The sequence below is a fragment of the Montipora foliosa genome, chromosome 14 (genome assembly GCF_036669935.1).
Source record: "Montipora foliosa isolate CH-2021 chromosome 14, ASM3666993v2, whole genome shotgun sequence".
Lineage (NCBI taxonomy): Eukaryota > Metazoa > Cnidaria > Anthozoa > Scleractinia > Acroporidae > Montipora > Montipora foliosa.
The window spans coordinates 8955087-8970086 of NC_090882.1; the positions used below are offsets into that span (position 1 = coordinate 8955087).

General features: G+C 40.3%; 2 protein-coding genes across 3 annotated transcripts in view; both read right to left on the reverse strand.

Moving 5' to 3' along the window:
- Positions 1–2832, reverse strand: part of LOC137985146 (E3 ubiquitin-protein ligase TRIM45-like) — a 17045-nt gene extending 14213 nt beyond the window's left edge. The window contains exon 1 of the mRNA XM_068832645.1: positions 2632–2832. The gene's annotated coding sequence lies outside the window, so the exon portion shown is untranslated. The remainder of the gene's footprint in view (positions 1–2631) is intronic.
- A 7477-nt stretch (positions 2833–10309) lies between these two features.
- The window catches only part of LOC137985078 (tripartite motif-containing protein 3-like), a 5293-nt gene continuing 602 nt past the window's right edge, over positions 10310–15000 (reverse strand). The window contains exons 2-3 of one of the 2 annotated variants that reach the window (XM_068832534.1): positions 11593–12315; positions 10310–11507 (exon numbers count right to left, since the gene is read on the reverse strand). In XM_068832534.1, coding sequence (XP_068688635.1) covers positions 10677–11507; positions 11593–12309 — 1548 coding nt within the window. In that variant the 5' untranslated portion in view covers positions 12310–12315 and the 3' untranslated portion in view covers positions 10310–10676. The remainder of the gene's footprint in view (positions 11508–11592; positions 12316–15000) is intronic. The other variant, XM_068832533.1, reaches the window with a different exon arrangement.

Genomic DNA, 15000 nt, shown 5'->3' on the forward strand with positions numbered 1-15000 from the left:
ACTCATTTCCCTTACAATAGTTGAGCACCAAGACTCACTTCGAAAACCAGACAAACAGCAACTCGGAAATGGCCTATTGGGTGCCTTGCTGATAATGTGGTCAATTAGTGTTTTAGAGGTTGATGTGGTTCTTGTTGAGCGCTACACGTGCTGATGTAGGTTAAGTGACGTCAGCATATTGATATATTTCCCTACTTTAGGACAATTTGGCGTGAGCATGTCTACCTTAACATCGCCTGTGGCGACAATCCCAAAGAACGTTCAACTGGCTGAATAATCTCTCTACTGTGTCGAGCCACCTTTGGTAGTCCTGAATAAGTTCCGATCGATAGAGAACCCCTAAGAGCATTTTACTATGTTAATTGCGGCCCCGGGATCTCTAGCTATAAGTGTTCCAAATCTGGTTCTATATTTTCATTGTCGATACGCCTTTTGTAGCTTATGCCTTCGCTCAAATATGCCCAACACCACCTCCGCGGATCTTGTTGCGGATGCGAAAAAACTGACTGTAACCAGGGATGGTGACATACTGCAATAGGAGCGCATTATCTTTAAGCTATGTTTCATTCATAGTCACAACGTCAAAAGAATACTCCTTGATTATAGCGAGTAACTCATCAAACGAGGATGCCATGCTTTGCTTGTTTATGTGGAGTATTCGAAGCTGGTGTCATCTCTCTTGAAGCACGCGAAAGTGTTCATCAACAAAGTCTGGATCTTCGGCTCCAGGCTCGCTCATACAGCAAGTATCACAAAGTGATAAGTTATATTTATGGAAGGGCAGAACACTGAGCGTACACTTGTGACACACCCATTCCTTTGGTGCAAATGATGATATGTACTTTGGGTTGAAAACCTTTGAACACTTCGCATGAATCACATCAAAACACGTGGAGCAAGCACATCGTTTCTGGTTTTTGGCCACAGGTTTCTCACATTGAGAGCATCGAGGAGCTGTAGGTTTCCTCGTCGGTGGGCCAGGATTGACAGCAATATTGCCACCTTGGAGCAGTACTTGGCTCGCCGCACAGGAGTTCGAATAACACAGGCACTGACTGCGCGACAGTTCGGGCTTCCTGTGAAGGAAACGCGGTCTACTGAAAAATGGCGTAAAAAATGAAATTCCCCTTCCATGTTGATGCTATCAAGGTTCTGAGAATGATAGAACCACTGTATTTCTCTTTCCTCCTTCCAGCAATCCAGAAATCTGCTTTCAATTGGTCTTGAAATCTCCAAGGGCACCCAACGTCAATCTTCGGAAAATATCTGTTCGGAAGACGATTTGAGATCTAGAATTTTCGGAACATTTGTTGTAAAATTCCTTGCTCGCCTGCCTGTCCTAGGATTTTCGAACATCTAAAACATGGTATAACTGCCCATTTTTAACGGATTTTTACCCTAAAAAGGTCACCTAGAATTTTCGGGAGCCTTTTTTGTGGCTGAAATTTTCGAAAAGGTAAGTTTTGATCCCTATAATTTTCGGATCACTAGACTTTTAGCTAGGGAATCAGAACAAATGAAAAATTTTTAGGGGACAAAAATATGCCCATATCTACCGTTTAAATACTAAAATACGTTTAACAATGCTATGTTAAAGTGGTTTTTAACTACATTCTCGTTGGGTGGCCCTGTAATTCGCTTCGTTGATTCCAATGGTCTCTCTTTTGTCATATAGTGTAAAATAAAAATAGGACCATTGTCTTGTGCTTGTGTAACTTATGCAAATCCAGCCCGAAATTGAGATCACACGATGAGTGCCGAGGGTAGAGTTTTTCTCTCGCCAACGTCGTACTAAAGAAGGAAAACTAACAACTGCTCTTCTGGTACGATTCCTGGTTATGTCCCTTTCTCGTATTCCAACAACCTTCAAGCCCAATAATAGCAGTAAAATAGCCAAAAAGGAGGAGAGCTCCAGTCAGGCGTGTCAGGCGTGTGGTAACTATCTACAATTACGCTAGCAGTGTCAATTTGAGGAGCTAAGTCTCATCATCACTGAAGGATCAAAGGATCAGTCTATCCAGAAAAGTTTGCAAGGGCTGAGTACTTTGTCTGCCTTTGTTCTTTATGTATCATAGCATTTTCCCGCCATCTCAAGGCCCTTTCATACATAATATACAAAAGGTGTGTACCGGTGCGGAGGACCGTAAAAATTGGGTCGAAAGAAAGTTGTCATGATACGAAAGAATGTTGTCATTATGCCTATGGGCCACCGTACAGCCCTGAGAGCTTCGTGATTATCGACTTTTATCGACAAATTAAACTAATCAATCGACAATTATCGAGCACTATCGACTTATTGACTAGCTTTCCGATGATCTATTTCGATCGACATGTTTCGCCCTGCCAAAATCAAGCCAACCATGAGTTGAGCATTTTGTGAGATCGTATTTTGAAATACACGATAACCGCTTTTTTTTTTTTTTTTTTTTCGTTTTGTTAATGGTTTTAGTCTTAGAGGAGCCTTCTGTAAGAAGTTAGCATCCTCAATAAAGATTAGTAAGCTTATCATTCATTAGACACCGGAGAAAATAAGCTTCACGCTTCGTTTGGCATGATCTCTCAATCGGTCGAGGAATACACCATAACAACTTATTTCGATCCTCTCCTGTGCAATTAATACGTTCTTCTTACCTTTTTACTTGATTGCAGCAAGATGGCTGATAAAACGAAAGCACAGACTCCAATTATCCCTTTCTTTTGACTCCCTCGACGACTACCCCTTGCTACTTCCGGTTAGTAACGTGAGCCCTCGCTGTTTATATACTGCACTGAATGGGCCCCTAACTACGTCACATACGTGAAGATTACCCAACCTTGTTTCCTATAGGTATCCATCCCCGCCAAAATGCATACTTGTTGTTGTTGAATCCAAACCTTCAGTTCAAGCATTCTTTCTTGCAATTTAAACTGGCAATCATTAAATTCAAACATTCAATTCGTCAACGCAAACATTCAATTCGTTAATCGAAACATTCAAGTTGTCAATTCAAACACAAACATTCAATTCGTCAATTCAAACATAGTTAGTAACTATGATTCAAACATTCAATTTGTCAATTCGAACATTCCATTCGTCAATTCGAACATTCAATTGGTCAATTTAAGCATTCAATTCGGCAATTCAGACATTCAATTCGTGAATCAACCATTCAATTCGTCAACCAAACATCCAATTTGGCAATTAACCGGCTTAAATATTAACTCTAACATTCGATCGGTGGCTCGAAGATCCAAGTCCGACACTCGGCAGACTCGGTAATCTTGACATTCGATCAGTACTTCAGACATTGAAACATTAAACATTCAATTAGGACATTCGGCAATCTCAGCATTCGTCGGAAGTGTCTCAGGTCTCTCTCGGTCTATTTGGTGAAAAGGGTGCGAACAGTTTGGCTTTGCTGGTAAATCTTTCATCCGGAAAGTGAGAAAATTCTACGTTCTTTTTTCATTTAATACTCAATGTTGATGTTAAAGTTTCTGTACACATCTACATCTACATCTACATCTGCATCAACATGTTCCAGCACTCGGCACAGTCCCTTTTTAATTTGACTTGTGGCTGTTTCTGCTTAGGTGGCCTCATTCACCACAAGCCTTTTTAAAGACATCACCGCCAAGCCGGTCACTTCTGCTGGAGAGATCAGGACAGCCACAACACCGGGGACTTAATCCCTTACTCTTCTGTGCTTGGGTTCTTCAACGTCCCACAGGGAACTTATGAACATAGAAGACATTTGTGAGACGGGACCTACGGTTTATAGTCCTTATCCTAGAAGAGTTGAAAGTCTAACCATTTGCAGATGAAATTACAAAGGCAGCACTTTTTCCTCAGTTATTTTAAGATCCTCAGTGTTGATCCGGCCGGGGTTCGAACCCGCGACCTCCCGCATGACAGCTCGATTCTCAACCAACTGAGCCACCTGTGCGCGGTATATAAGTTCAATCTGCAGCGTACTTTGAATCGGTTAGAAGTATAAACAGTTTGCATTAAAAAGGAAAAAGGAAATGAACTTTTTTTTAAATGTCTAGTCGTTCTAGCGCTGGAGCACTAATAGGGGACACTGTAAACAAAGGAGGCTACGCGCGCGACTGTCAAAGCGTCACTGTCAAAGCGTCACGTCAGCGATAACACTGTTCTAGACAATTTTGTTTTGTTTTTTGAGTTAGTTTGACGACAAAGCAGCAAAGAAGACAAAAGTTATGAATGAACTAGATGCTTCTGTGAAGCATACACTGGCTTGCCTGTGATACGTGCTACAGAAAATCAGAAGGCACTGAATTGTGTGGTATTGAAATACAGCATTCCAGTCTCTGAAGAATAACAAATAAAAGAGAAGCGAGAAACATTGGCTTCTGGGCTGACATGTTGATAATTTTCAAGTTCCCTCACAACTTCTTTTCACCACAAGTGTGCCCTATTAGCATCCGAAAACTTTGTAATACTAAACTTCACTGAAGTCAAGCCCGTTTCGCGGGGTTATATTAGTGTTGGGATGGGAGACCAAAACAATAAACCCCTCATAAAAAACAGAAACATCTGACCGAAAATACTATTAACGCTAATAAATGCGAACTCAGCAAGGTACAGATTCTGGTAGCTTGCTTTATGCAAAACAAATATTGATGAAAAAGCAAATAAATATTGATACACAGTTTTCAGAAAGAGCAGAAGGAAGTTTCCCGGACGGTCGATCGAGAATAAAATATTTACGACATGAAAACAACATTAATTTTGAACCGTGAATATAGAATATAAAAAGTTACGATCAGCGACAAACAATTTGGGAGATTTTTGCTACGTTCAAGTAAATTGCAAAATCGAAAGTGACATGGCCGGAATTCAGCGGGCGCCGTGATTAAGTTACCGCGGCATGTTTACTCGCCAAACAGTGAAGCATCTGTGTCAAATGATGGCAAGATACCGGGTTTTTGTAAGTTTCTTTTTCTGTGAAGTGTTATAAAGTTTGACAATGAAATGAGCGAAGTCAAAACAAAGATCACAATCGCCCAACTCTTGTTTATGCAAAGTCAAAATTTACTCTCCAAGACGCGTACGACGTTATTTATCACCAGGTAATTCCATCATTTTGGAAATAGCAGCTACTTTATTATTCATCTGCGTCACAAGTTTTCACTGATTTTGGGCCTCATTTTGTTGAAACTCAAGCACGCTTCCAACAGGCCTGTGAACCCTTCCTGCTTACAGAGCAATACTAAAAAACTTCTCCCATATCACATTTGAACCTTAAGCTCGAAAATTCAATACACAACATGATATCATAATTCACAAAGGCAGAAAATACCACAGAATCCTTTTCCAGCGAAAATTTTATTGAAACAAACAACATATTTGCTCTTAGAGGTGAAAACCTCTTCCTATTTCATTGCGTGCGTGAAGACAAGAAACTCAATTGTGTCAAATTACCATGTACTTCAGGTAAATACTGCTCACTTTGATTTCGTCTCGACGGGCGATAGATTGTTGTCGAAGTCCAGTACTCGTCGCTTTTGAGATTCATGCCTAGTTTATCCAACTGACTTTCCATTATTGAGCTCCATAAGGGTATATTTTGTTTAAGGATCCACTAAAACGCCATTCGCGTTGCATGACTTTCGACGCCATTGCAGGCTAAGTTGATGATTCTACTGTGTCCACCAGAGAAATCTACGCAGTTCCACTACCCTCTCGATCCTAAGAAAATACGCGCAGAAGGCTCTATACACAAAGACACCACTTACCAGGGAAGTGACAGGCAAGACTTTTACCGACACGGAAAAAAAAAAAAAAAAAAAGAAAACAAACAAACTAAACGCAGACCTCGACTGGGTTTGCCCATAGGCAACCCAGTAATCACAGGCAGATAACCCTAAGGATGCGAGAGCGCGTGACGTCACGTTATTTTGAGACAGTTGTAACGGCTGATTCAACTGATCGAGGAAAATGTTCCACAAAAACTTCAAATCACGATGCTTCTTTTCGTTCTTTTTATTTTATGGACAGCCAGATAAAGAAAGTTTAATCACCCACTATTTTCTGCGTTTTCCTGAGTGATTTGATGGGTTTTTTCCCTTTCAGATCCGACGCGTTGTCACATACAATATAAATAATATAAATAGACAAGGCGTGCAACTTCCAAGACCGCTCACGGTCGAGTGTCTCCAGAATTTAACCGAATTTCTCCCACTTCCAAAGGTCGCTCGCCTCCCAGCCTTGGGCAGGGAAAAAGTCGATAATTTTTCTAGCATCGTGCCAAAAATCATCGCATTTACACGGCTCTGCAACCTCAAAATCCTGCTCGATTTTCAAGCTTCGCTCAGGTTTTTGCTATCGTTAGATGATGTGGACAGAACTGAGCCATCATTGGAATTTGCTCAAACCAAATTAACCAATCAAAAAGCACACATTAATAATTTTGTCTCTCTTGGGGGAAATCTGTGCTTTTTGATTGGTTAATTTTGACTTGACGTCACGCGCTCTCGCATCCTTTGGGTTGTCTGCCTGTGAAGGAATGAACGAAATAAAGTCAAGTTAACTCACCTTGTTTCTTTTCCTTTGTCTTTTCGAGCTCTTTAAACTGTTTTGGGAAGTTGTTGTTTGAGAGGCTATTGTATCTTCCTAAGAAGACAGGCAGCCCAGGCTCAGAGGGTAAAAAATATATATATATGGATTTGTATGGGAGTCCCGATAACAAACTCAACTCGGACCATTAAATAGGGAAACGTCCAGTTAAAACAAGACTTAGTGTATTCTTGAAATTAAGTGCCACTTCAAAATCCAGACATACAGAGTTGCGTTCGCGAAAAGAAGTTGCTGGGCGTGGATGCCATCACAAGTCTCACCCTCCGGGAAGAAAAACGTAAACAAAAGGCTTCTAAGTTATCCAAACGAAAACAAAAAAAACACCTGCACCGCACAAAGTTTAATTGCGTAATCAAACATGAAGATTACACCAAGATAATACTGAGAACGTCAGGGTTTTCAAATTATATTCAGTCCACCTGGAGATGGCAACTTCCAATTTGTCTCTCTAGCCCACCAGTTAAATGCACTAGGTGTTTTCAGATCCCCGAAAGTATACGTGAAGAAATAGTGGACTATTTGCAAAATAACCCAGTTAATAACGATGGCTTCCCAATCTGCGGAGGAGAGAAGACTGAAGAAGTTCTACGGTCATTCAGATCTGTCAGATTTAAATATCCTGACGTTTCTCTATAAGACAAATCAGAAAAGATAATGCGCATCGCACGCTTTTGTGGCTTCTCTAAATCATCGTTCAGTTACCAGACGCGCATCCAAACCGTTTTTCAGTTTGACGGAAACCGGTCAGGTTTTTAACGACAAATTGATTCTTGGGTTTAAGTATTGACAATGCTTGTCACTTTTATGAGCAATGAATAGTTGCCCCTTAAGCGCTCGCTTTATTACTGGGTTGCCTTATAAGGCAAACCCAGTCGAGGTCTTCGTTTAGTTTGTTTGTTTTCTTTTTTTTTTTTTTTTTCGTTTTTTTTTTTTTTTTTTTTTCCGTGTCGGTAAAAGTCTTGCCTGTCACTCCCCTGGTAAGTAGTGTCTTTGTGTATAGAGCCTTCTGCGCGTATTTTCTTAGGATCGAGAGGGTAGTGGAACTGCGTAGATTTCTCTTGTGGACACAGTAGAATCATTAACTTAGCCTGCAATGGCGTCGAAAGTCATGTAACGCGAATGGCGTTTTAGTGGATCCTTAAACAAAATATACCCTTATGGAGCTCAATAATGGAAAGTCAGTTGGATAAACTAGGCATGAATCTCAAAAGCGACGAGTACTGGACTTCGACAACAATCTATCGCCCGTCGAGACGAAATCAAAGTGAGCAGTATTTACCTGAAGTACATGGTAATTTGACACAATTGAGTTTCTTGTCTTCACGCACGCAATCAAATAGGAAGAGGTTTTCGCCTCTAAGAGCAAATATGTTGTTTGTTCCAATAAAATTTTCGCTGGAAAAGGATTCTGTGGTATTTTCTGCCTTTGTGAATTATAATATCATGTTGTGTATTGAGTTTTCGAGCTTAAGGTTCAAATGTGATATGGGAGAAGTTGTTTAGTATTGCTCTGTAAGCAGGAAGGGTTCACAGGCCTGTTGGAAGCGTGCTTGAGTTTCAACAAAATGAGCCCCAAAATCAGTGAAAACTTGTGACGCAGATGAATAATAAAGTAGCTGCTATTTCCAAAATGATGGAATTACCTGGTGATAAATCACGTCGTACACGTCTTGGAGAGTAAATTTTGACTTTGCATAAACAAGAGTTGGGCGATTGTGATCTTTGTTTTGACTTCGCTCATTTCATTGTCAAACTTTATCACACTTGACAGAAAAAGAAACTTACAAAAACCCGGTATCTTGGGCATATGAATTACGGGGTGGTGACTTCTTTGCCTAAAAGCAACTCACTTAACGAAACTGTCCTTTTTCAAACAACAACAAGGATTCAAACAGCTTCAATTCTTACAGAGTTCGATAAAACATGCGGTGGGGCAACCAAAGCGATGGGAGCTGTGTTGGGGTTTCAGTGTGAAAGTACAAACGGCTACTAACACTCTTATAACTCTTTTTTCATTATTATTTTACTAACCCACAGTCTGCAGTCTGCATTTTACCCTCAGTCTGCATTTTATCCCTGGTCTGCAGTCTGCAGTCTGCGTTTTACACTGACCGGTTATTTGAGTGGTTTTTGGCAACAGAGGTTAATTATTCGTAATGCGATCGCTTCCGTTGCCGTTAGCAATGGGTCGCAAATTTGACACTTTTATCGCATTATCACATTACGCATTGAACCACGTTATCTATTATTCCTAAAAATCTAAAAATATTCGTGCCTTATCAGTTTTCGGTCGAATTTATGTCCAAGAAGGCAGATAAATTGCAGAAAATATTAGTTTTGCATCCAAAAATTCGTAATCAACGCTAAAATGACCAAATTTTGCCTAGAAAACATATTTTACTGTTATTTTTCTTAAATTTTTTCGTTCAACTTTCGCTTTTATAAAATGTTTCAGTTTTCTGTAAATAAATTATATGCTGTTGGAAAGCTTATTTTCTTAGCTTTAAAATGATGTATTTTTCCCCCTAACTTAAATATTTTTTGAGAAAAAAAAAACATTTTTTGGCGATGGCTGATTTACCGCGGTTTTCTCGCGGTTGGGAAAGTAGGAAGAAGAGTTAGGCCAGTAGCCAGGTTTTTAACCTCAGAAAAGGATCTGTTTCGTCGTGCGAACGTGTGAGGACCTGTTAATTACCTTTTGGTTTGTTTTTGCAAGCCCGGGGGGGGGGGGGGGGGGTACGCCCATATGAAACAGACGGGGATGCTCGTCGTCTCGCTTAGGGGTGTAAATTTTGGATTTTGGTCTCGCTTAAGGTCAAAATTTGCTTAAGTCACACCCAGATTGGTCTCCTTTAGGAGTCACAAAAAGCTTCAGCCACGCCCAGATGGTCTCCTTCAGGGGTTAAATTTAAAATTTCCGACTAGCATCCCTGTATGTTCCATATGGGAGTCCCCCCCCCCCCCCCACCTCCGGGGCTGCACGTACCACAGGCAACCCAGTGTACCCTCACGGAGGGTCTAGTTTAAAACGGTGAGACCTTTATTTTCTCTTAAATCTGCAACTGGTCACACGACAATAGCTGACACACCCTAGAGAGACATTTTACACAAAGTAAGATGTTTTCCAAACAAACTCTGTTTAAAAATAAAGATCACTCACATAAAATCCTCTGAATGCAGGGCACTGAATTCGGATTGAAATCATAGTGCTTATCAGCAGCACAGCGATCATCTTTTTGAGGGAATGATGTCACTTCATTTGCCTAATTACTATCTTTACACATTTTGCGCTAAGATCAGTTAAATTAATTCTCTTATTTCGGGAATTTTGAAATTTAATAAAGGCTACAACTTAAAGCAAGGGGACATATTTATCTTGAATTTTCAATGCGGATAACTTGATGTGTTTACTAAGCTTCGAAAATTAGCTCTAGATCGCAATGAAGTTTATTGTCGTGCAAGATTTTGCCTCTGCGCTTCCGCTAAAGGGACCTGAAAAGTCTTTGATATTCAGCTGTATTTAACAATTATTCGCCGAAGGCAAATAATTGTTTTAGTACAATTTCAGAGCTAAACAGAGAAATTGGGAATCAACGCACGTTATTTCCGGTTTAAATGTCACATGTGCCATGTGGGGGTACCGCGCATGAGCAATTGATCAATCACATGATTCAAAGTTCAACCGGACTCCGCACAAACTTTCAAACGACGTGAACAACACAAAAGTCACTTAGCTGCACTTGAATTGGCAGCGAAGCAGTTCTTTACAACAAGAAAGCCAAGGAAATGCCTTACAGATTTTTTAAGGGTTACGACAGGTAGCTACATGAATTTCAGTCGTTGTTATCGTTACTACATTCCTGTTTGTACAGTTTCAAAGAAAAATAATAAGTCCAAAGACAGAAACTGATTTGTCTTTAAAAAGTTTAACATCACACTTCGTTGCATTTTGTTGTCGTTCTTGAGTTTAAAAAACAAAAGAATATTTCATCTTGAACGAGGCTAGTCAGGCTAATTTGAATGCAGACAAAAGAATCTCAAAATGTGGGTGAGGTTAAGGCAAGGTTCTTTCTTACAATAAAAAAATGTATACTATTTAACACGGACCACAAATAAAAACCCATGAAGGCTTGCTGCTAGAGTAGCCTCTGCAGTGATAGCACAAAGCACTAAATCCTTCAACTCTAAAGCTATCAGAACGGTGCGGCTCACCGTTTTTATAGTACATCATGGAAGCTGATCGTCGTTGACCACATTTATAGCAGTTCACCCTACCAACTGGTACAAACTGTGAAGCAAAAGGGCTGCCTTGAATGTGAGATCCATGTAACAGAACAGACATTGTATAGTTACCATTCGTGTCAGCTGGAGCTGTGTAGGTCGCCAAGTAAGTACCGTCACCATTATCCTTCACATTTGCCTCCACCTTCTTCTCTCCCTCTACTTGTTTGAGCTCCGCCACAAACAAGTCGCCGCCCACACTACACTTACGGCCTTGGGAATCATGTGCAGTAATAGTGAAGGACGCCTCTTGTCCTGGTACCACAAAGTTCAATCCAGAGCCAGTTGCAGTGGTGTCTGCAGCGCATCCAGTGCTACCTGATACGAAACCTAGCTTACGGAGCAGGTCAGGTAGCTGCCCGAGGTCAAAGGAAAACTTGAGTATACTGTTGCTTTGCGGTTCAAGGTCAGGAGGTTGTCTCTCCAAGGCCCCCAAAGTGGACACTATATCGGATCTCGCGACAAGGAGCTCAGTGTTACCTGGGGATTGGATTGCAGTGTTGGCACGCTGGACAGCACTCTCCAGGCAGGCCTGAAAAATGCGCAGACGGTCACGCTGCTCAGTAAGGGTGAGTGAATTGGTCTTGTAAATATTATCCAGCTCACTCATCAGAACTTGTTCACGGGTTTTAACAGAGGCAACCACCTATAAAACAAGGAAAATATCGAATAAATAAATAAACAACAACGAGAAATTAAAAAAAACGTTAAGCAAAAAAACATAATCTTACTTCAACGAACGTTGCTTGAAGCAGGGCAGCCTCTTTTTCATATGCTTGTTTAAGCTCAAGACTCACACCTTCCACTTTCGTTTCTGCACCTTTTATCTCCTCTGCCTGAGTACTGGCTTTGGTGACTAGTGCTTCCATCTCCTGTCGGTACTTAGAAACAGCTTCAGCTAGAGATAAACATTTGTGGCCATTATGCTTGAGAGTGACACAGTCTCTGCAGACCACATGGCCACAATCTTCATCAAAAAATCGAAACTGTTCATTATGCTCCGAACAAAAAACGGGCACAGCCGCCAGCTTTGGGTTTGCTTTTAGCTCCTCCAGCAAGACAACGCGGTGATCACGAAACGCTCTATGACGAACGTGCCAGCGAGCTGCATCCTTGCACATCTTTTCTTTACAATCCAAACAACAGGAGGTCGCGGGGTGTTGGTCGTCGTCGCAAGTTTCGCATATAGGTGAACCTTCCTCTTCATCTTCATTCTGTGGCAAAGTCAATAAGATATCCAAAAGAGAAAAATTCTTTGGCAGCCCTACGACTCCAGCAGGCACCGACACTGCATTCCTACATGTGGGACAGTTAATGGCTTTTTCACTGAGTAGCTTCTCCAGACACTTTGAGCAGAAACTGTGACCACAACTCAGCAAACGAGGGCAGCACATTTGGTCATCGAAACGTTCGCAGCAAATTGAACACTCTAATGCCTCGGATGACATTTCTCCCTAACATAAATTAACAAATACGAAGACATTTTTTTCAAATAAAATACTGATGCATTGAATCCCCTCAGGAAGGATTTTCGAAATCTCTTGAAAAATGTCTTCAATGGTGAGGAGGGGTGGGTGGAGAAGAAGAAAGAGGGTGTGGGGGAGGGGAATGAATATAACGTTGAAGGACTTCTAAAAGAAAGTTAATACAAGGGATGTAAACTAACTTGTACCAGGCCATCTGAGTTTTGTTGTGAAGTGAACTGAAATTAAATTAATCACCTCTTCAATATAGGGGCAGTGCTTTTCTGAACTATCAAGCTGGAGGGGTGGGGGAGTGGAAGGGGGAACTTCAGGTTCTGGTATAAGGTTAGGTTGGGGATGAACCACCCTGGTTCCATTTTTTTTTAAGAGAAGATAATTTACACCGTGGATATGGTGCTATCTAGTGGATTTAAGCTATTGGGTGGGGCAAATATTATCCAATTTTAACCACTGTTTCAATAGCACTTGTCACTGCTTTAAACAGTCTCTGCCAGGTCTCAAACTATGGGGCCCATTTTGGAGGGGTTTTGCAGCAAAGTCATGAATCCATCAGGTGAAACATATCCTCCACATAGGTCCTACGAAAGAGCTTCTTCCCCCCCCCCCCCCCCCCACACCTCTGCTCCCCTAAGACTATGGAGGATAAAGACAGTAAACAAAAAAGATAATTCTCAAAGGTTAATTGATCTGCAGACAAATGATTCAAATACCCAGGAGAGTGGGTGGCCATTGAATTTCATATGGGAAGGGCCATTTTGGTTTATAATTTATGTAAACGATTTCCCCAATTGTCGACAACATACAACACCTGGTATGTTTGCCAAGGACACATATACAATTATGGCTCATGAACATATATCCACAATTGAATGTTCCTTAAATAGTGATTTAGCTGGAGTACATGATTGGCTTAAGACAAACAATTAGGTTGCAATACCTCCAAAACTAGTTATATATGACTATTGGTTCTTGGCAAAACTTGACAAGAGCTAAAGTCATGAATTTTAAGATGGATGAGAGGCCAGTTCAACATAAACCCTCTACTTAGTTATTGGGGGTTCATATTGATGAAATGCTAACCTGGGATGATCAGATCAAACATACTTCATCTTAAGTCTCAAATGGCTTGCGAATGTTGTATTTATCTAGAAAACTATAACTGACAATCAATAGAGTCTTAAGACAATTTACTATTCACTTGTACAACCTTACTTTGATTATTGTGATGTTGTATGGAGTGACTGCTCCAAAACATGTGCTGACAAATTAAAAAAGTTACAAAATAGAGCAGCACGGATTTTTGAAGAAAGAGAGAAGAAGGCACTTGTTAATTACAATGTTTAAAGTATTCAATAATAATCGTCCAATGTATCTTCAGGAGCATTTTCATAGAACCTCTGAAGTTCACAATAACATGAGGGGTTTGAACTATGACTTCCAACTACCGCTACCTAAAACGAATTTTCTTAAACTTTCTTTCTCTTGTCGAGGTGCAATGGCTTGGAACCAACTGTCAAATCAAATATGTGAGATAAGGGAGGGATCTTGCAAGCTTTAAACGTGTGATATCCTCAGACACATTTTACATCGCAAGGGCACATTTTTACATGGCTTGTTATATAGTAAATTGTAATTGTTACTAATTATTACTATTGTTTAAATTTCCTCGACATTAAACAATTTTTAGTGCTAAGTTATACCTAGTTTATTAGTCGTTTTAACATTTATATCCTGTAATTCTTGTAATTTTTAGCATTTATATCTTGTAATTCTTACATGGCATGTCTGAAAACCAGCTTGCTGAGCCATTTATACTGTGTTTTAAATAAAGTTGATTGAACTGAATTGAAAAAAATTGAAGGCTAGGCCTGCTTATTAGACCCCTTTCCCTTTCACATACCATATTTCGCCTGAATTGTACCCCTTCCACTTACATAACACTGTAAATTGTACACCCCTTTCTATACAACTGTACCTCACTCAGGGATAAGCTGAAGTCTTTTCTTATTGGCCATCCCAAAGGTCAAATGAAGTCTGAAGACAAATTTTAAATCTTAAGTATTCATTTGATCAGGCATTAGAGTCCATATTTAACATTCTGTTGTTCGATAACAACCATGTAAAATGCTCTCAAAAATTGAAAAAATTGAAACTTCTACAACTGCTACTGAGGTCAAACTCATATCTTTAGAGTCCTCAAGGAAAGCAGACCAGCAGCATTTTTGTCTATGACCTTCAACCTTTTGGTGCTGGACTGCAGGTTACTCTAAGTGTTCCACAATTTCTAAAATTTGACTTCTCACCAACTTCAACTTTATTCATGGATTTCTTTCAAGTCTTTTTAGTTGTTATGAACCGGTGACCTTCCAGCTTGAAATTTCCCAAATCCTCCAGAGGAAAGATTCAATTCTGTTTGAACTCTGTATACAGTCAAATGCCCATGAGTGTATGTTGCAGGGAGGGAGGACCATGGGGTTAAAATGATTGGTGCAACATCTAGAACTGCAAAATATGCTGATCCAGAACATATCCATAATACCCCCGTGGAAAGTTTTTTGCTTTACACTCTGCTCCCCCAGGGAATTCCAGTTAAGCTTCATACTTGGCTTTTAAAATTTTGACTTTTAAGAACCCCTTCCCCTTAGAAATTTCCAA